Source organism: Pezoporus flaviventris, unplaced genomic scaffold (assembly GCF_033815535.1).
Source record: "Pezoporus flaviventris isolate CSIRO_AGI_PZ_B2104156 unplaced genomic scaffold, CSIRO_AGI_Pfla_v1 ptg000079l, whole genome shotgun sequence".
NCBI classification, from domain to species: domain Eukaryota; kingdom Metazoa; phylum Chordata; class Aves; order Psittaciformes; family Psittacidae; genus Pezoporus; species Pezoporus flaviventris.
Window position 1 is genome coordinate 4,656,637 of NW_026892627.1, and position 21,915 is coordinate 4,678,551.

Here is a 21,915-nt window from a genome sequence, read left to right on the forward strand (position 1 = left end):
CTTTATCTTTCCTTGAGCCCCTCCCCAACCTTAGTAATGCTGTGGGTTCATTAGGACTTTCTAGAGGGCCTCGATAAACGTAGCTCTGTGAACCATCTTTGGATTCCAGAAACTTGCAGGCAATTCAAGAAGTAACTTGGGCACAAGCGGTGGATAGTACACAGGTTACGAGCAGTGGGGCTTGTCATTAGAAGTAATGTCTGGAAATTGTAGGCAAGACACTGCACTTTCAAATCGGGGGAAACCTGCACCAAGAGGGACTTTGCTCCTAGACAGGAAGAGCTGTGCTCCTGTTTCTGACCTTGTCTGCAAATAATCATTGCAAATTCAGCTAATTTGACAAAGCGCTTTGCTGAGGGCTATTGCAGACCTCCAAGGGATCCCTGGAAAAGAAGTTACGCAGGGATCTGTGCAGTCTGCTCTTCAGTGTAGCATTAAACCATATGGAAAAGGGAATAAGGAAATAAGGTGACAGAATTTGTAAGGGAAAGGGGTGCAGATTTGTTTATGTGTGTATATGAATGTTTGTGTATATATGTGCATTTGTCTATAGATTTAAAACTTAACTGTGAAGAGTTGTAGGAAGGTGACATGATTTTGAATTACTAACCTCTGCAACAGCAGATGAAATTAAGTGTGGAATTTTCTGCATGGGAAGAGATAATTCTTGACTTACATTTGCAGTGATGCCTGAAATATCTAATAATGAAGAGATCTTAGTGTTAAAATAGAACTTCTGAAAAATCACATTATCTTGTAAAACTCAAGATATGAGGAATTATCAGAAAAGTAAGAGAAGAAAGCATTTTGTGTGTGTGTAAATTCATAGTGCTCATCTTTCATCCTGTGGTTCTTGTGGTTCTCCTGCTGAAAAATACTAGAAATGGTACAAAGATCAGAAACAAGTAGGGTCAGAGTTAAGGAACAGCTAAACTGCTGACTCATCTGTGGACCTTCTTGCCACAGGATACTTTTGACACTAGAAGTTGGTGTGGGTTCAAAACATGATGGGACAATGCCATGAAAGAGGAATTTGTTGAGGACTGTTGCATACTCAGTTGATGTCTTCAGGTAAGAAGTCCTTAAACTGCAGTTACAGTGCACCTGGGGGAGTGTTAGGGGAAAGCATCGCCCCAGTCTTGCGTTGCTCCTTTCTTCACCTCTTCTGCAGATATCTGCTGGTTACAGTCTTCACAGATAATATGTTGTCATATGGTGAAGTTGTTTTGCCTGGGCTTTCTTGGTGCACAAAATTTATGTGGCTGGTATGCAGTGTTCAAGATATAAAAGGTCACTTAAAGTTGTCTTAAGCCTTCAGTGGTGATAGGGGTAATGAGTATAGTACTTCTGTGGGTGTCCTAGGAAATCAGTTCCAGAAATCAAGGTTGTAACTTCCAAAAGGTGGAGATGAAAAAAAGTCCTGTAAATTCCATATGCTGGCTGCTGCTCAGATGTTTGAGTTTAGATAACAGAGCTTCCCATTCCGGTATCATTGCTACCTGCTCTTAACTATGAAGCTTTTAAGGAGCGACAGGTTCTGTCCTCTGCAGGTTTTTTCTCTTTAAAATTTGCTGGCATCCAGAATAGCTGAGTTTATGGTACTGATTTAGTATTAACGCTTCTTTACACCTTCAGAGTTAGTTGTATTTGTGCCATCACTGCTTTAGGAAAGGCAAACAGAGCATGTATTGGGCCAGTGTAACTAAGGAAGGAGGAACTATTTTCTGTGATGCACATCACTGTTGTAGTTGCTAAAAATGAGATATGCAGATCTTTTTAACATACCTGTGTGTGTTAATACAGCATGGCACATAAAGCCACTTGAGAACTTCCTTACTGCGCCCTAAATTATAATTTATTAAGTCATAGTAAAGTCTCTGTAATACAGTATTAAAAAACCCCAAACCTTGATCTCTTTAAAATAACATCTGAATTAGTGGAGAGACCTGTTGAAACACAGCTGTGTTATGAATGGCAAAATTGCAAGATGAAAAACAACATGGAGGGTTCTTTTTCCTAGAACAAATATTTCACTTAGTGAAGGCAAGTGGCCAGATTTAAAATGTACAGTTTGATCACGGAAGACAAGTATTCTTAAAAGAGTTGAACAAATCAGTAGCTTTTGTCTGAGATTTTTTTAATGTCTATTTAGACTATTTACTGTTTACTGCCTCTTTCTGTCATCTAAGTCGAAAAGATACAAATGTTGGTTCTTAAATGGTGGTGATGTTCCTGCTGATCTGCTGTACAGCTGAGACTTTAAGTTATGAAATTAAAACCGCTGTTGGAATTTATACCTGATTGAAAGGCTTGCTGCAAATAGCAGCTCAGAGCAGTGAAGTGGAAACAGATCTGAGGAATCACTAGAGATGGGGAGCGGGGGTGGCACGGGCCATTATAAACATCTCCTGGCCGTGGACATCCTCATAAAGCCGTAACCATAGGAGCCCAGGTGATATCCCAGCCTTCTCTCCTTTAAATGCAGTAGTGTTTATTGGGCATCATGCCTCTTGAAAATTTGGGACTTCATCCCGTAAGCTGTTAACATGGCTCTATGCATGTCCAGCCAATCCTGGGTTTGATCTTCAGCATTACAAGGTTTGGGGCAAACATGATGTGGCTTAGGTAAATTTTTGCCTTCTATGCTCTTTGTATTCATTAACCTCCTGAAGACTAGGCTCAGGAGTACTCTGCAACGTTTCTTATGCAAACATTTGGTAATCAGTTTTTCTCGCTTAACACTTACATTTTACGAACTTGATAGAAATGTTGAAGACCTACCTCAGACCCAGCCTAGAATATAAATAAGAATATAGAAATACTAGAATTAGAAATTAGAATTAGAATTTAGAAATTATAGAATATAATAATATTTTATTACTAGAAAATACAGTCTTGGCTTTTGGAGGACTATTTTATGCATAAAAATTGTTTGCAGAATGAAGTTTAGTGTTAACAGTCTTGTACCTTACTAAGTCCAGGGAAAACAAAAGCTGGTGATGAATGTTTTTTTCATTCAAAAAAAGAGCATTTCTATTTTAAGCATTCAGATGTGATTATTTGCTGTCAGATTTTTAAGTAGAAGCTGAAAATAAAATACTAAAATTATTAAAAGGCTTCTGCGGCACTAGCTATAGGGAGCAGGACACAGTATTATGCTTCCTATTATAATTGCAGCATATTTCAGTGTTCAAGGTCAGAAAGCAGTTCTCTCTGTCTGAATGGTACTGCAGCAAACTTCCTTGTGCTTTGTGATTCTAGTTCTCTTGAGAGCTGTTTTGCAAAAGTCCGTCATAGCTATACAGGTATCCTTCAGGGATTTCTAGACACATTTCTGCAAATTTATTGCAAAAAGAATGTGACATTTTGAGAATGAGTCTTTTACTGTAACTTGTAAGAGCAATGACCACAGTTTTCTGTTTAACTGAAATGTTGAAAAGCAGTGTTTAGATTGGCTTTGGTTTACAAATGTCTTTGAAGAAACAGTTCCTTAAACACACAAAACATGCACAAATCTGCACAATTCTGACTGTTCTGTTATCTGAGCACTTCTTTAATGGTGAAAGTTAAAAACCATTTCATTTTTGATACAAGTACACTTCCCTCTTATTAGCAATTAATAACTGAACATAAGCACTGTTCACTGCCTTAATACGTATTTTGACAAATATGGGAATATGTACTATACAGGGAACAGAATGTTAAGTGTTGGACCCGTTGGACACCTTGCAAGTGCTTTGAGAGGAGAAAGTATTGATGGGTAGTTTATGCCAACCCTACGTAATCAGAAGATTTTATGTTTTTTTTCAGAGAGTGCTTGCCAGTTCACTCAAAATCTGCACCATGAGGCTTTCTTGTCAAAGCAGACCTGAGCACCTTCAAAGCATGGTGGTATCCCTTAAGTCTCCATGGGGGGAGATCTGTTCCATCTCATACACAGTTCTTTTTTCACTGAAGTTTTCTTTATAGATTAATAATTGTATTATTTGTATTTCTGTTGCCAATTGCCTTGATTGCGCGAGGTATTTGTCATACGAGAGAAGGTAGATGAATGTGTCAGTTCCTAAATCCGAGGAAGGAAGGACAAGATAGGTAATTATATATCAATATGTGTAATGGGACTTATTAAGAATTTCACTTACCCTCTAACTTTGGGATAGGGAAGTGTTTTGTTCCTTCTAATGTAGAATGTAAAGAAACTATGTGATGTGTAGAACCAAGTGGATTAATCCACAACTTTGATAGCATCCTTTTTTTTTTTTTTTTCTCAGTGTAATTCACTTTTTAAAGTTTGCTACTTTGAGATGGGCTGCTGCATAGCTGTGAGAAAGGACTTGAAAATAACTTGTTTGGGCATGTATTTTAAATCAAATCATTTGTTGACTTGAAAAGGAAGCCATTAATCTCTGTAGGCTAAAATATTCCTCCGCTTAAGGATAAGAAGGGTAAGTGGGTCCTGGCTAAGGTATAGCAGGGGGGTGTCTGGGTCTGGCTGGTGGTTTTGCACAGTATTCATGGTAATGAGCAGTTACTTACACGATTAACATGACATGGTTGCGCCACACTGTGTTGGTGTGATAACAAACTGAGTATTGATAGCATTCAGTACCATGTGTTGCAGTGGTTCAGATAAACATCAAAGGCAAAGGGCTGCGCAAAGGGCATGAGATAAAAAGGGTGCACCTGCCTGGCCCTGCCCTGGAAGAGTGCTGAGTCTGTCAGGTAGGGCACTTCGAAGTAGGAAATACACACTTCTAGCTAACAATAGATCATTAATCATGGTGATCAACTGGAGTATTACTTAAAGTATTCTAGAAACTTTTGCCAGCTCATTTTATTTCGATGTGTGCTCAAGATCTGTTTTTTTAGGAGTTTGCATCTTGGGGAAGTCACTGACTGTCTTATGTGCATTTCTTTTCTCCAAACTTATATCTAGAGTTGTTAGTCTTTAAAAATGGTACACTTACTTTTATTGAGCTGTATGCAATTTTTTACCAGTTTGTTTTTGTTATTTTGTTGGGGGTTTTTTTTGTTTGGTTTGGTTTTTTTTTATCCTGGAATATCAGTAAGCAAGTTGAAAAGAACAGCCAGGACTCCTGACTTTGTTTAGTGACACCCTCTCCAGTTTTGCTTCTGTAGCCAGTGTTACAGCCCACAGTGCTGCTGTCTGTGTTATGTCTTTTCTCCTCCACAATGTTGTCAAACAGTAACAGAGGAAACTTTTTTTGACCCTTGCAGGAGTTTGTGTTACACACATTATCATGTATTAGGCTAGAAAATGTGCCCAGGCATCAGTAGGCATTTATTGCATACTCTTCTATTTTAGATCAGTTTGCTTCTTCAGACCAGAGACACATTTAGAAGCATTTTGTGTAATTTACAGTACCTAATCTGGATGTTTCTAGGAAAACTCAAGTGTGTTACCTTAGTATGGCAAGACCTTTGATTGTACAGAGATCCAGGTTGATTAGTAATAGACTAACATCACCATGTGAGTTTGACAAGAAAATAATGTGTTGAAACATGAGGAAGGGGGTCTCAATATGATGGAAAATCTCTGTGAGGCTATCTTAAGACTTGAGAAGGACTTCTGAGGTACTAGCCTTAAATTCAGTCGTAGTCTGGAAAGCTAGGTCTGTGCTACATGAATTTATTTTTCTTCTGGTTTGTTTTGTGTCTCCTAGTGTCCCAATGTAATATCAGCTTGAAGAAGCAGAGGAGTCGAAGTATCTTTAGCACCTTATTCTGCTGCTTTCGTGACTACAATGTCGAACCACCATCAGCCAACAGCACCAGTGCTCTGCCTCCTTTGGTGGAGGAGAATGGAGGACTTCAAAAGGTAAGGCCTTTGTCTTACTTTGCTCTTATATGGGTCTCTTGTAAACAAGGTTTAACTCTGTGCTTCTGGAGGTTTGCCTTAATAGGTTTCCTTCATGGGGAACGTTTTAGTTATTACAGGAAAAAAAAATACTATTTTGGTGGGGAATTGCTAATACTATCTAGTCAGCTGCAATTTAAAGTGGAACTTTTTTTTGTGAAGGGTATTGACACTATTCACTTGATAAGCAAGCATCATTTAAAAACTGAATAAGACACTAAAAATATTTGGACTTCTCATAAAACTTGAGATGCTGAGTTGTCTGTAGCTTTGGTTCTCTTTCCTAACTACAGGAAGGTTAGAATGTGTCCACTGGAGTGTAGTGGAACCTCTTTGAATGTCAGTTGAAAGGGTTTTCAGTGACATAAAACCAGTTTAGAATGGGGAGAACATAATTGTGTGGACCTTTTTTCTAACCACTTAAAAGGTGTCAGCTTTTGGCCATTTTTCCAGGTTATTAAGTTTCGTTTACCTAATAAATTAAATGATAGAAATTTTCAGCAGTTCAAAGCACTGCATGTGAGAGCAGTGTGTTGCTTTCGTTGAATTTTAGCAATTATATTGCTTTAACATATTCATAAAATCAAAACACAAATGATTTTATGTTCTTTTTAAATCTGATAACACTGAGAATTTGTGTTATGAACCAAAGGATCTCAGTTCAATATAGCAAGCATAGGAATACTATCTTTTCCGTACCACACTGGTTTTCTGCACTCTCAAAACTCCGCTAGTCCCATACTCTCACTTGAAACACGATTCCGCTTGCACTTTTCTAGGACTTTAAAGGATTGCAAATACAGGATTATCCATGATGGGGAATAATGGTCGAAATGGAAGTGTTTTTCTTTTCATGCTTCTGCTCTTCACAATAATTTTTTATGCTTGATGCAGCTGATCTTTTTCTTGCCTTGTCCAGTCCATTTTATTTTTGTTTTGAATTTTGCTGCTATGTTTTAATTCTGAAGAGCTCAGGAGAGAGCAGAGGAGCTGTTTGGTGGGAGAGAGGAAAGGAAAGCAAATTCAAGTGATGGAGGCTGAGAATATGTGTGGAGTCTGAACTGCAGTGATTCAGGCTGTAACTGCTCATGTAGAGGTGAAGTGCACTGAAATTCCTTTGCCAAGAGCAGTTGAATGTGTATTTTTAGGCTTATTTTGCCAGCCAAAGTACATTTTTACTGAAATGAGGGAAATCTAGCCTGGTTATGCTGAAGGGAAAGCTGAGTAGTGTGTAGCCTCTGTGCACATTTTCACCTGAGAAACAAAGGAATGGGAAACTAGCAAGATTTCCCTTTCCACTGTGCTATGGAATGGAAAGAAGGCAGGCTGCTAATGGCAAAATTAAAACTAAGAGAAAGTGGGAGTTCATGACAAAGAAAAACATAAAAACATAAAACAAGTTTACTTTTTCTGTAGAAAATGTGAGTTAAAATGTTCTAATGTCAGTAGTTTTCAGGCTGCATTTTGTAAGGCACTTAATTACTTTCTAAATATATCTTACGCCTTGAGCTAGTGATTGCATGTACATTCACATAAGCTTCCATCCTCACTCTTTGCTACCTTAGTAAACAGTTTTGAAGTTGTGCAACAGTTATACACAAGCCCAAGACAAAAATCACAGAATTCGTATGATTACCAGACTACAGCTTAACAGAGTAAAAAAAAAAAAAAAAAAAAGAAGAAAAAAAAAGAAGGAATATGTTTGTATTTTCTTTAAATAGAATGAAAGGCACTCAGATGCTTACAAATCTTTGCAGAAGAAGTAAAGCTTTTGGGTGTTTCTTAAGTGGAAATAAGTCTGTGACATTTCTAATAACATTTTTATGTGGTTTTATATGCTCTTTTTATTTTGAGTGTAAAGACAGTTAGTGTAAGTAGGAAATTCTTTTAAAGAAAAAGAGATTGAAAACTTGGGTACATTTGAGTATTGTTACACTGTCAGACTAGTTGGTTTTTTACCAGGAGAGCTGTGTTTTAAAACTCTGCAGGCTGGTTGAATTTGGTCAAGTTACACTTGAGCATCTTGTTCAGATTCAGAAGTGATAAGTAAGTTGGGGGAAAGTACATGCAGCAGTGGGCCTCAGTTTCTAAATTGATAAAATTAAATATCCAGGAATGGCAAAATTACTTGGTGCAGGGGAGAAGAAAGCCTGGCAACACATTGCTTAAACTCCTCTGCTGTTTAATTAAAAGCTGATTTTGCATTATTCTGACTGCCAGGTTAGAATAGTTTAAATTCTGTTGAGCTGCTGTTCAAATAGTCACTGACTTGTATCTGTTATCTTTTTTTTTGGTATATTTTATTAATTATCACCTCACAGGTGAGCTCTGACCCTGGCCCAGTCAGTTCATGGGCTGTGACCCTTTTCTTTAAAAATGGATAAAGAAAATTGCACAATAATCTTAAATACTTACCATTAGAAACTAAATTGGCTTGGATGTACTTTCCTCCTGTCTTTACTGTTCAGTAGAGTTACATAAAAATCAGTGATAAAAACTTCAGAGGAAGGGAAGGAATGGAGAAAGCTTCTGCTGGTTTCACAGGAATTCAGTGTTTGTTCTGTGTTGCTTCTGGCATGTTCTTGACATTTGAAGTTGATGTGACAAGGTAACTTCCTTCTAATTAGGAGTCTCAGTTCTTTAAATGCTAACCTGTTGTAAAGGAGGGAAAGCAGGGAAGAGTATTTTAGAAATTGAAAACACAGTTCTGAAATATTATTCAGAATAATTGTGTTGTGTGATTTAATTTTTATTATTATTTTGCTGTATTAGAAAACATGAAATCAGTGCTTGAGATACATCAGTGCTTCATTTAGTTTCTTGCCAAATAATGTGACTTGATTATGCTTGTCAAGTCACTTCTTTGTAGGATTGGAAGGAACACCAATTTGAGCATGTTTTTGAATAAACAGGGGTTTTCAAGTGCTGACTTCTGTTCTGTTAGGAAAAAAAAAAATCCCAAAAACTTCTTTAAAATATTGAGTTAATTTTTAAACCTTCTACTCACAGAGCAGCTGCTTGTCCAAGTGTGACTTTAATACTGGTAATGAATGGTCCATTCTGTCTCTATAAAGTTTCAATACATTTTTTCAATAATAACTTGTATTTACTGAAACTGTTGTATATTTGTTTTTCTTAAAATGCAGCAGCTTTTTAGTGCAGCAAAAAAATGTACTCTAAGATGCAGTATCAATTACAGTGGGTATATCAGCCTATCTGCAGCTTGGATCCTGAGCCAGATGTGTCACTGGGAGCACATAATGTTCAGAACTCATGAAATCCTTGCTAATTTTTTCCTGCCTCCTCAGCAGCAGGCAGCTTACCAACACCTCCCAGCCAGGATTTTATTTTTAGGGGCCAGTGTTGGGAGAGGGAAGTGTTTTTTGTTTTCCCCTAAATAAATTCAAATCTCAATTTCTGTTCTTCAGTTAGCAACTTGACTCAATTTGTGCATTTTCTGGACATGTTTCTCGATTTAGGTTTTTGTTTTTTCTGGGTAAGTTTGTTAGTGGCATTTTGGAGTGTTTGCAGACACAGATTTCATCTGTAGGTTTCAAGGAGGGATCTAGATAAAGGTGAGAAATGCTGGATTCAAACTAGCTCTTTCTTTTCCCTTTGCTTTCAGTCATGTGGTGGGTGAGGGAGCTCTGACAAGTCTATCGACACTTTGCCATTTCACTTACAACCCACTTCCACTAGAATCATCTTTTGCTTTTGTTTCACAGTTAGATCCAAATCGGGCAGATGGCTTGTGTTCAAGATGAAGCATGAATGAGGAACAGGTTTTTTTATGTTGGTTGGATTAGAGGAGAAGGTCCTGATCCACACCCAACAGGGAAGAAGACAGATTTAGAAGGTTTATTCTTGGGGTAGCAGCTGCCCCTGTTGCTTTCCCTGTAACAGGAATGAAGCCAGAAAGGTCAAGTCCTTGAATTTCCACCTCACCCATCCTAACCACTGCAAAAGTTAGGTCTCCTTCTTCACACTGCTTTTTTGCTGCACCATGCTGTCATCTCCAAGGTGATGCAGGAAAGCTGTTTAGATGACCTGTTGTTATGTCTCCAACACTCTTACTTCAGGGATCTCTATAATACAGTGCACGAAAAAGAATCTTCTCTGTTCCACAGGAATATGGGTCACCAGAGCAATAAAAATAGCTTGCAGGGAGCTTATTCTTGAGGCCAAAGGTAGTATCTCCTCCATCCAAGAGACACAGAGGAGCAACATGAGCATTTTCTCTGAGGGGGAGACTATTAATGGCATGCTTTCCAAACAGACATGGAAACCAGTCTCACTCTTCAGTGTGGAGGAAGATAATTGAGATTAATGCAAGTAATAGTACCCTTTCTCCTGCTTAACCTTCATTGGTCAGAGCAAGAAAATTCCTAGTGACTTGTATGGTTGATCACCATCAGCATGTGGTATGGCAGGTCTGTTTAGAAGACAGAATCCCCCTTAGCGATGTTTTGTTCCCCTCTCTCTGCTTACTCATTCTGACCTTACTTGCCTCCCCAAAAGTTTTCTATATTGAGACAAAGCTCAATATTCCAAAGCATTGAAAGAGTAAAATAGTAGCTGTATTATTTTTTTAAAAGAACCTGTCATGGTCTAATATGAGCTTTGTGTTAAAGGAATGAGCATGTTCTGATCAGCAGCTTCTTTAAAGGGGTTATTCTTTAAAATGAAATAGCTCCTTATCTTTGAATACAAACTGTTCTAAAAAAAAAAAACCAAATAGCATGGCCTGTCACTTAGTGCTCATTGATCCTATACTCAAGTGTAGACAGACAGCATTAATGAACAGACACAGTACAGAAAATGTGTCTCAAACTAAAATTAGGTAGCTAAGGGAAAAGATAGGAGTTATCATTTCATCTGTATGTATTGTGCCATGAAAAAAATAAACCCCCTTATTTCAATGGCTGAACAAATCAGTTCCTGGGTTATCTTAATGATACAATAGGGAAATTTTGGCATTCCAGGAACAGCTTTGTCCTGTTACCAGCATCAGGAGCTCATGTAAAGACTTCAACAAATGTAGTCATCTATCATCTGTTTCGAACGATACTGTTATGACCTATTTCCCTTCCTGTTCCAAGACATCAGGAAATGAGGCAGGACACTTTTTAAAAGTTTCCCATAGCAGGCTTGTTTTTAAAAAGCATTTGCCCGCTCATCAGCGCGTACACTTCAGCAGCAGAATTTTGCCTCTATCTTTGTTCTTCCAGTTGTCATTACCGTTTTGATTTTGGCATAGATACTTTAAGGGTTCCTCTTAGGAGGACACGTTTCATCCTTGGTGTTTTTTATTTAAGAAATTCTGCATGAAAAATAAACAGTAATGCAAGTCTTTTAGCAAGTCAGATTCTGGATTCCCACAAAAGTCATGAAGTTTAACAGTAATACCATGGGGTACAGCTCTTGCTTCAAGAGATTGCTGAAATAGAAAGCCAGTTATGCCACAGTGAGTGCCTCTTGAAGTTTGTGGGAAAACCTAACGTGGTACACAGCTATATTTGTGTCCATAATTGAGATAATCTTGTAGTGTAGTTGCCAGTATGCCTCTACTCTCATATACTGTTTTCATCTATTGACAGAAGAGAAGCTCCAGTCGTATTTTATTCTCCACCAGTGAACACAAAAAATGCCCTTCAAAACAAAACACAGGTTTACAGTCTGTGTTCTGCCTGTGTAACTATATCCTTGATAACAGTTTGCTCACCAGCTAATCTGACTGGCACCTACTCAAGTCCTCCTTTCTGAAATGGCCCATGAACTTCAGATTATGTTCCACTAACAGGCCGTTAATGTGCCAAATTACATATTTTTTTTTTTCTTTTTGCCACTTCCTTGAGGAAAGTTTAGATCCTTACCATTTCTTGTGTTTGCTTTTATAGAAATATATAACCAATAGATTTTGGTTAAATGTTACTAAGAGTTTCTGCTGTTCTAGCAATAAAGAAGAGGACTTCAAAAATAGTATTGACTTACCTTTTGTTTATCAGGGATGCGTCAGCACCATGTTAGACTCCAAAACAAGTGAGCACAAGACTTCTCAGCTGGAAGAGGATGTTCTAATGTTGAAACCAGCTCTTTCAATAGTCATAGAATCATAGAATCCTTAGGGTTGGAAAGCACCTTAAGATCATCTAGTTCCAACCCCCCTGCCGTGGGCAGGGACAGCTTACGCTAAAGCGTATCACCCAAGGCCTCGTCCTACCTGGCCTTGAACACTGCCAGGGATGGAGCATTCACAACCTCCCTGGGCAACCCATTCCAGTGCCTCACCACCCTAACAGGAAAGAATTTCCTTCTTTTACCCATCCTAAACTTCCCCTGTTTAAGTTTTAACCCGTTACCCCTTGTCCTGTCGCTACAGTCCCTAATGAAGAGTCCCTCCCCAGCATCCCTATAGGCTCCCTTCAGATACTGGAAGGCTGCTATGAGGTCTCCATGCAGCCTTCCCTTCTCCAGGCTGAACAGCCCCAACTTCCTCAGCCCGTCTTCATATGGGAGGTGCTCCAGTGCCCTGATCATTCTCGTGGCCCTTCTCTGGACTTGTTCCAACAGTTCCATGTCCTTTTTATGTTGAGGACACCAGAACTGCACACAATACTCCAGGTGAGCTCTCATAAGAGCAGAGTAGAGGGGCAGGATCACCTCCTTCGACCTGCTGGTCACGCTCCTTTTGATGCAGCCCAGGACACGGTTGGCTTTCTGGGCTGTGAGCACACTCTGAAGCCGGCTCATGTTCATTTTCTCATCGACCAACACCCCCAAGTCCTTCTCCGCAGGGCTGCTCTGAATCTCTTCTCTGCCCAACCTGTAGCTGTGCCTGGGATTGCTCTGACCCAGGTGTAGGACCTTGCACTTGGCATGGTTAAACCTCATGAGGTTGGCATCAGCCCACCTCACAAGCGTGTCGAGGTCCCTCTGGATGGCATTCCTTCCCTCCAGCGTATCAACCGAACCACACAGCTTGGTGTCATCGGCAAACTTGCTGAGGGCACACTCAATCCCACTGTCCATGTCAAGAGGACTGTGTTGTCCAACAACTTTCAGTAGTCAGCAGCCTGTGTTGTCCAAGTAATTAGAGGATAAAATCTTTTACCTAAGCTATGTTTGGGCTAGAAGGGTCAGCTTCCTTTTGTGCCCACCTGAAAACAAGTACTTTTTAAAGAGATTAGAAAATACAGTTCCTACTTCCCAAAACCTCGTATATTTGAGTTGGTGACCCTTACTAGCTGTTCTCCATTTGGAAGCTGTCTTTGTGTCCATATGTCATGTCCCAGGATGAGAAGAAAAGGTCAAGTTGACCAAGTCTGTCTTGCCTTCTCCCAAATACAAATACGGAAGTGAGACCATGGGAAGAACACTTGATACTGTTGCCTCTTTCTGGGTGAAGGGAGAGATTCCTTGGATTAGTTTGAGCGTAGTTTCTTTCTTGGACATTTTGCTGTTGCCTAACTGAAAATGTTTTTTCTGAGGCAGTTGTCTCCAGTGAAGTTAACTTCAAGGAGTGAGCTCCTGCCCTGCTACCAAGATCTATCTAAGCCTCTTGTTGCTGCAGTGAAAATAGACTAATATACCCATTAGTAGATTTTAAAGCTGAAAAAAGTTACAGTAAATACAGGTTCTTTCTTATTATCATCTCTTATTAACCATAGCATGGGTTTTACCATTCCAGTCTCCTAAAAACCATGAATACTGGTATACTAACATCATTTCAGCAACTAAAATGCAAGATCCTGGTTTTATTTTTAGTTTTTTTTTTCTTTTACCCTGGTTTCTTGAATACTTTGAACCTTTGGTTTAAAATGTTTGAGTGCTACATTTACTGCTTCAGACCTTTGTTCTACCCTTTAAAAGCCATTACCCTTACAGTGATTTTTTTTGTTTGTTTTTTTCCCCAGGGTGACCAGATGCAGGTCATGCCTATACCAAGTGTATGTATTTTTATCCCTTTTTCTTTTTAATAATTTTCATAACTTTTGCTTTGATTCATCTTATGTTGCAGTCTTAACAGGTCTGTTTTGTGTTGCATGTTAATAAAATGATTTTATGTTCTGTCTGTAATGTAGACTTGGAGATGAATTGAACTGCATGTGTTGTACCGGGACTAAAAGAAGAGTTTGGGTTTTATATGAGTTTTGTATTGGATCTCAGTTAAATTCATTTCTGGGGGTTTTGTCATTTTGAAAATGCCTCAAGTAGCATGAAAGTTGTAGTTGCTTATTTTAATAGAGACAAAAGGTGACTTATCAGCACTATATGAGAGACAGTTACAAAAACCTTTTCCTCTAATTTTTTCCTGTATTTGAGTTGAAGAGTTAGAAACTGCATGATTTGTTTGAAACAAGACACTTTAGGAAAACAAAGGCTACACTGACCATAGCTGTATTACTGCACTCTTTGAAGATGATGTTCTCAGTATCTGCTGCTTTATGGGCTTTATTATTTCTCCTTATCTTCCTTGGATTAAACTTGGAATGCTGTTTGGCATCTGAATTATTTTTCAAAACTAAATAAAAGGAAAGAAAAAAGTTCTTCAAGCTGAGGCTTTGAATTTAATTAAGTGTAACCTTTTTTGGGCAAAAAGCTGCTCTTTTTTTACTTGTGTTTTTTGTTGGTTTTTTTTTAAATTTTTTTTGATCTCCTTTGCTGTTTATAATACTTCATTATTGCAGAATTTTCCAGGAAATAGCAGCACTAATGTGTGGAGTTACTGTCACAGCCCACTTTCCTGAGGTATTAGTTAGCTCTAAAGATGCGGCTATTCCCTAAGACACCTTTTTTTTTTTTTTTCCTTTCTCCTTCCTTCTCCTGTAACATTACAAGGCCTCCCATAAGAGCCCTGTCCATGCTGCAGTGCAGCAGTAGTGTCAGGAGCTCACTAAAACTGTGGATCACATACCTCCTTCACTGCTTTTCCTTGGATTTAAGGACTGTTATTAATTATTTGCTTACATATTATTTCTAATATGAAATTACTTCTAGTACATCTCATGCATATGTTTGCATGCATATGTGTATGCATATGCACACATGTACATGCATATAATTTGTATGTATGCAAGTTTGGGAATAGGAAACTTTGGATGTATGAAAATACTGATTTCTAAATTTCTCCTTTCACGTCAGATACTGTTTAGTGACTGTAGTTGCTCTAGTAGTAGTTCTTCAAATATAAAACATGTTCCAGCTGTGTTCTGACCTGGAATAAAATTTTAACTAAGTGTAGATATTAAAGAAGTAAGAATTGAAACAGAACAAAATTTTGAAATGAGAAATGAGCACAGCTTTGTCAGGTGCAAACATGAAATGAGACAATTTTTCAGAACACTGTCTTTGCGCTGTTAAAGCAGTGCTCTGTTAGATTCCCTTAGTGGTAGGAAAATGAACAATACAAGAGGTTTCTTCTATTCTGTTTTTTTAGTGCAACTGTTACTTTGCTGACCTGTATTCCCAGCACCCTAATAAGGCAGTCATGCCTAGAGCTCTCGGTGAGCAGGTGACTTTAAATGCACTCGTCCCTCTTCTCCAGTGCTATCTGATGCCTTCTTCCAGCAGGACATGAAAGTGTTGTCAAGCAACCATCACCTGCAGGCAGTTGTGTGACATTTACTGTCCGAGTATCAGAGTGCTTCTGGCTGTCAAACAGAAGCCAGCGAGCATTAGTATGTAATAGTCTAAATAAAGACAGAAGTGAGCTGCATATGGAGGAAGCGTAGGAACAAAGATGTAACATTGTATTAGAAAAATGCCTAAAACTAAAGCAGTCCTCTTTGCCAGTCTCACAAGAGCTATTTGTCCTGAGTCCTGCAGCCCAGAGGTTCACTCTGAGACAACTCTTAGCCGTGTGTTTAAGACCCATTAAGGCATAAATTCTTGATGCTCTGCCACACAGGGTCATGGATGAGAAATAGGCTATTTGAACTGTATGTATTGTACATACTAGGAGAAATATCTCCTAAAGGCTTGGTCACAATTAAGTTAGATGTTTACTTTTCATAGAGCTCATTGCAAGTATGATCTCTTCAAATGTTTAGATAATTCCTTAGCAACTCTGAAAAGAGCATTGCCCACTCCCCGCTCATTAAACTTTCAAGTTGAAGCTTCCAGTCAAAATACAAGGTTTTCATGCATGTGTAAAATCTGTCAGCCTGCTGGGGTCACATGTTTGAAAACTTCCATTGCTTTATGTACATATGTGTGAATTAGTGAAGTATATCTGCTGCTCAGTCAGATTTTTTTCTGTATGAGTTACATTTAATTTAAAAACTTGAATTAATATGAATTTTCAATTGGTTATTGATAGAGATAACTGCTAAACCAGAATCATTCCAGCTTCTGCTTAGGTTCTTCAGAAAACAAACTGTCTGACTCTTGGGTTTTGCTTTTTTTCCTAAAGATGAACTTTGTCCTTTTTGTATCTTGTATTCTGAAACTGTTTTCAGATAAGGCATAGATTAAACAGCAGCATAATTGATTTATTCCCTGATAGTGCAAAATGATTAATTTTTAAGGTTAAAATAAACACAAAATCTGGGGGAAAAAAAAAAAAAAACAAAACGAAACAATACCAGCTGACACAGTATGATAGACTTGACTTAAAAATATATGAAGTGTAGTTCAGAATGCTTGTGCCTTCGTGGACTATGGTAGAAAAATAAAAGCAGGCCCATAGCAACTTCAACACTTGTTTTCATTCTTTTGAATGAAAAGGTAGATGGAAATACGAAGCCGTACTCATGGACCTTCTTCAATGAGTTGAAGTGTCCATTTTCTTTGTTCAAACTGGTATTGAGGAGTGTACCAGTATTGCTCCTCAAAGTTTACGCAGAAGTTAAGTCTCAGCCCTGGGATATTGTTTTTTTTTGTTTGTCCTCACCTACACTTAGACAATTTCATGTTACAGCTTTTTCTAGAAGAAATTTTGTGAACTGACCATTTTGTAACAGGAACTAGCATCTTTTGGCAGCTGTTTAAGTGGGAATAATTTATCTTCTATTAGAGTATTTCTGTGCATAACTGTTGGGAGAAGCTGTCAGCTATGTAGAGTGCAACTGAAAGTGTGAATTGAAGGGAACATGAACAGCAAATTAATGTGCTGCACTTAGGCTAGACAACATTTCCAGTATACAAAGAAAGGGCTTATTAATTCTGACACTTGCCTCTGTAGGAAACACGGCCCTACAGGGAAGAAAGGTTATGATTGTTTTATACAGTAAATTTCTGAAAGGTTTGTGTTGACCAGCTGTTTATGCTTCAACCAAAATTCCTGTTTCTTGCCACCACCACCCCCTTTTTTTTTTTTTTTCCTTAGGGAATATACTATTTCCACGAGACTGAAGCAGTGCAGCAGTCGTTTCACTACAAGGTCTGTTAAGCTGATCAGCCATGAGACCTGGCTGGAATGCCTAAGTCCCAAACAGTGACTAGTTTTAAAAGCTTTAACTTGTATACAATTTATGTCTTGTTGGAATTGAAGACCAAGCTAGGACTTAACAGTACTGAGATAGCACATGTTACTTCTCTGCTGAGTTTTGTGGAAGTCTGCAGTCTTTGGGAGAGTATTGCATATTAAGTATGAGTGTCTGTTAGCCACAATTAAATACTTCTTTTAATCATCCTAGATACCTTTAAAGCTACTATGTTTAAAAAAGGAAGTTATCAAAGATCCATAACTATTCACTATTAACTGTGATGGAAAGCTGGTAATTGGAACTCTTCTTGGATATGTCTCCATTAGTGAGGAAATTAAAATACAAAATTGAGTAATGCTTGTTTCTCTCTGAAAGCTTTGATACTCAGCACGTGGAAATTGCTTTAGATCAGAAAGCTTGAACAGCAGAACAAATTAACTGATACTGTAGGTACAAATTGTTTTAAGTTCCTAAAGCCTCAAAATTGTCATCCTTGCTCCAAAGTCCTGCACTTTATGTTTCGCAGCCTCTTATATTGCCTTCAGCATCAATACAGTTTCCTTATCCCTTTTAGATTATCAGGGTGGCAGATGTGTTTTCAGAGTTGGGGGTAACAGAGATACAGGTTTTAAAATAGAATATTTATTTTTCCTTATCTTCAAATGTGCCAACTGTTGACCATGTGTCTTTGAAAACAGGATCAGATTGAATTCAAGAAGCCAAAGCTTTAAAAAGAAGTGGGAGACTTTCTCCAGGAGGAACCTTGAGGTGTAGTCTTTAGATGAAGTTAGGTCAGTAGTTACATATTTGTTCCAAAAGCAGTACGGGAAAGGGAGAGAAACTCCAGCAGTAACCAGTGTTTCTGTATAGATGCTGTGGGTAAGCTTTTTTCTCTCCCAGATGCTGCTTTTGAGAAAACAGAGGTGTAGGTGGATGAACTTGATGAGCATGGGCTGTTTCTCACCATGCGTTCATGGAATTCAGGTTCCCAGAGTTGAAGGTTCTCACATTTTGTAGTCCTTAGTGTATGTCCAGCCTTTTATTGATAACAGGCATACTAGTTTCCAGATAAATAACAGATATCTGTGATAGAACAGTGCTCATATTTTTCATATGTGTGTTTTTATATAGAAGAATATGTTTTTCTATATATTTTCCATACCTACAGATATTTTCACTTTGATAAAAGAATTCACATAGCAGAAGAAATTGCTGGCTTTGAGCTGTTTGTGCATGTTAATTTAGTCAACAATTCAAACTAGATACTAACAGTTTTAAGAGTACAAAAATTAACTGAACTATTATTTTTCTTTTAAAAGTACTCTTAAGGTTTCTTGGGATGTACCTACTTTTTTGTCATCTTTATAGACAAGAAGTTAGTATCGGAACACGAGTTCTGAAGATTACTGTGTTTAAATGGGTTTGATACTTTCTTTCAATAAGCTTTTGATCTATTTAGGTTGCAAGTATGGATCCTTCTTATTATAAAAAATTGATGTGGGATACCTAAATACCTTTGAAATACTTTTAAAATAGGAGTGAGAAACCAAAATTCTTTAGATCTGGTCCTGGATTCAAAAAGCAGAGGTAGAGCTCAAGCAGTTACTGAAGTAACGTGTACATGGGACTGTCTATAACTTAAAAAGACTGTCCTATAAATTCCAGCCTGGGGAAGTTACTGTGATGGATGGATACTTCATAGGCATTAAGCAGAAGTTTTATTTTTTGTTGAAGGTCACTGTCAGATGTGTGCTGAGAAAAAATCCATTGACACAAGCAGCTTTTAAGCAAAGCAGTTTCCATTTTGTTACTCGAAGAAACTGTTGTTGATGTTAATTGTAAAAAATCTAAATCAAGTGAGCATTTCTAAAAAATCTCACAATAACTTATGCTTTAGCTAAAGACGCTTCTATTTAAGTCCAGAGTCTCATTTATTAGTTCATTCAGACAGGATCTTACCAGGCATCATTGGCCAGTATCTGTCAATTTAAGAAATCAGTCCGTGGTTAATAATCTGTCTCTGGCACTCTTGGGTGTTCAGATGGTATCTAACTCATCTGTTTGTCACCCGCTGTCCTTGAAGGGGTGGCCTCAGGTCTCTGCAAGCACCTCTGCAAAAGGCTGCTGGAAAGAGCAAAAATGTGATAGACTCTTCCTTACCAGAGAAACATTGTCTGAACAGATTATAAGCTAGAAAAAGAATGAAGTTAGAGTTCTGTATCCAATTCTTAATTAATTTAATTTGCTCTCAGTCTTGAGCTTCTCCCTACTGATAACTTTTCTATGAAGCTAGTCATTTTCCTTTATCAAAACCCCCTTCTTTAAAGGAGTGGCCAGCAGCGTTTCCACTGCAAAGGGAAACATTCTCTCCTATTTCTGTTATTTTGGGAAATACCCAGTACCAAAGTCTAAAGTAATATAACTGTATTACAAATGGAGATGTTAAAATGTGGAATGAGCAATCAGAAGAGTATGTGACTTTCTGTGTTGCTTTACAGAAAAATTGTCAATTCATGTAATTGGTACCAATTTATAGTAAGGGCAGCAAACAGTAGAAGAGCCTCGTTTGAGTTCTTTACTGCACTTTTAATACCTTGATTGGAACATAATCCATATAAAAGCTGTTGGTCAGCACCTGCACAAGTGGTAAAAATGAGAGTGGAGACATGTCCTGGAAGATAAAATTGATAATGGCATCTTCCTTCAGGATTGGTTTCTCCACTTTAGCATCTTTCATGGCAGACAGAAACAACAATTTGTGTAAATGTTCGTCAGTGTGGTATGACTGGAAGTATCATTGACTGTGAATGGGTTGACAGCAGCAACCAAAAGTGAGGCAGTTAGGGAGAGGGACACTGGAAAAAGATACTGTACCAAATGTCTTGTTTTTCTTTGGGGTTTTTTTTTAGCTGGTGGTGGTGGTTTAACCATGTTAATTTCCAGTGCTTTGGAAATCATACTAAACAAGTTTCATTTTAAAAAAAAGAAAGAAAAGTCTGAGTATTGCATGAGCCATTGATTTCCATACATGTACTTGCCATGAGCCAAGAAATACATTTAACTTAGAGTCATGTATTTCAGTTTCCAGTAAATACTAGAACAGTAATGTTGGCAGAGTGCCCCTTCAGTAGATGTTTTACTGGTTTTTGTTGTCTTTCTCTTTTCTTTTTGTTTTTAGCCACCAGCTAAATACCTCCTGCCAGAACTGACAGCATCAGACTATGGGAAGAAGTGTGTGGTCATTGATTTAGATGAAACTTTAGTGCACAGTTCATTTAAGGTAAGAAAATTCAAAAGCGATCCCTTGCAACTTGAATCTGTCAGTGAATGTTGTAGGAACTGTTAAGCCTCTTAACACATTAACCGGTCTTACAGGCTCTCCTAGGATGCCTGGTAGTTCTCATTGTTATTTCTATGAATATTCATCCTAATTTAGCTGTAAGGGAATAACACAGACATTACTATATACTTGATTCTGAGAAAGTCACAGATTGCAGTAAGGCCTGGGATAGTTACACTCTATAGCTTTAAATGGTAACTGTTCCCCAAGAACCTGTATTGTAACAGGTACAAAACTTCCTGCTCTGAAAACACATTTTACTTTTGATGTTTAAATGTCATAGTCTAGGAGAGCAAAAACTCAGCACAGTTTCATGCTGGGTAGATACACCTCAACCTAGTAGATTTTGACACCAGTGATTGCTGTGCACTGTTGCTGGAGAAGATTGCTTTCCCTTTCAGGCTGCTGTCCCTATGGCAGTAAGTGTTTTTTACATATTTAGCTTTCACAACAGGAAAGCAATTAGCATTTAACTGTTGCTGATGAGTCAGTCATCTTCTAGAAGCAACTTATATAATCTTTCAGATTTCAGCATGTGGTGGAAGTAGTGGTATTTTTCTATTGTTTAATTAAGGCTAAAATTAGAATAGGAGAATTCAGAAATACAAGTAACTTAAATTGGCTCAGAGTACTGATGGCATTTCTGATTAGCAAATGTCAAACATGATAAAGCATCTGCTAGTTTCATACTTTGAATTGAGAATTTATAAGAATCAGTAGTATATTTCGTTACTAGTAGCAAGCTCGAGTTACCACCACCTTCATTGTCTTCTAGTTTTGGTTGCACTCCATTTTTCACTGCTAGCATAAACTCAGCATTTTAATCCTGCAATATTTAATTGCCAGCATTTAAATATGCAAACCATAATTCATGTTGTGGTTAGAATTTGGCTACAGCTTGTCTTTGTTGACTTAAAGAAGACCTTATATGGAGATACTAGAACAAATATTTCTGTGCCTCAAACTGAAAGTAAGATTCTTCTCTATCTTTATTGTGACTGATTGTATAGAACAGTTTGTGGTGGTATACATCAACCTCTTAACCTCACTTCCAGATCCTTGTCTTCTATACCAAGACTGAACTTGGACTAAAGAGTTTTTAGGGATACTAGAAACACAGCTGGTTTGGGAAGGGGAGGGACTGTGCTTTCCTAATAAAATAAGAGACAAAAAGTAGGGATGGAAAGCTGAATTTAAAAGTCCACATTTATGTGAAAATAATGAAGTATTAGTCATGGTGTTAGCTGAAGTATAAAAGTAAAAGTTGCTTT

At 37.9% G+C, this 21,915-nt stretch overlaps 1 protein-coding gene across 9 annotated transcripts in view; it reads left to right on the forward strand.

The window, feature by feature from the left end:
* Positions 1–21,915, forward strand: part of CTDSPL (CTD small phosphatase like) — an 82,696-nt gene that overhangs the window by 42,596 nt on the left and 18,185 nt on the right. For 4 of the 9 annotated variants that reach the window (XM_061474308.1, XM_061474309.1, XM_061474312.1 and 1 more), the window contains 4 exons: positions 5,685–5,839; positions 13,792–13,824; positions 17,205–17,258; positions 20,483–20,584. In XM_061474308.1, the coding sequence (XP_061330292.1) occupies positions 5,685–5,839; positions 13,792–13,824; positions 17,205–17,258; positions 20,483–20,584 (344 nt within the window). The remainder of the gene's footprint in view (positions 1–5,684; positions 5,840–13,791; positions 13,825–17,204; positions 17,259–20,482; positions 20,585–21,915) is intronic. The other 5 variants (XM_061474310.1, XM_061474305.1, XM_061474311.1 and 2 more) reach the window with 3 other exon arrangements.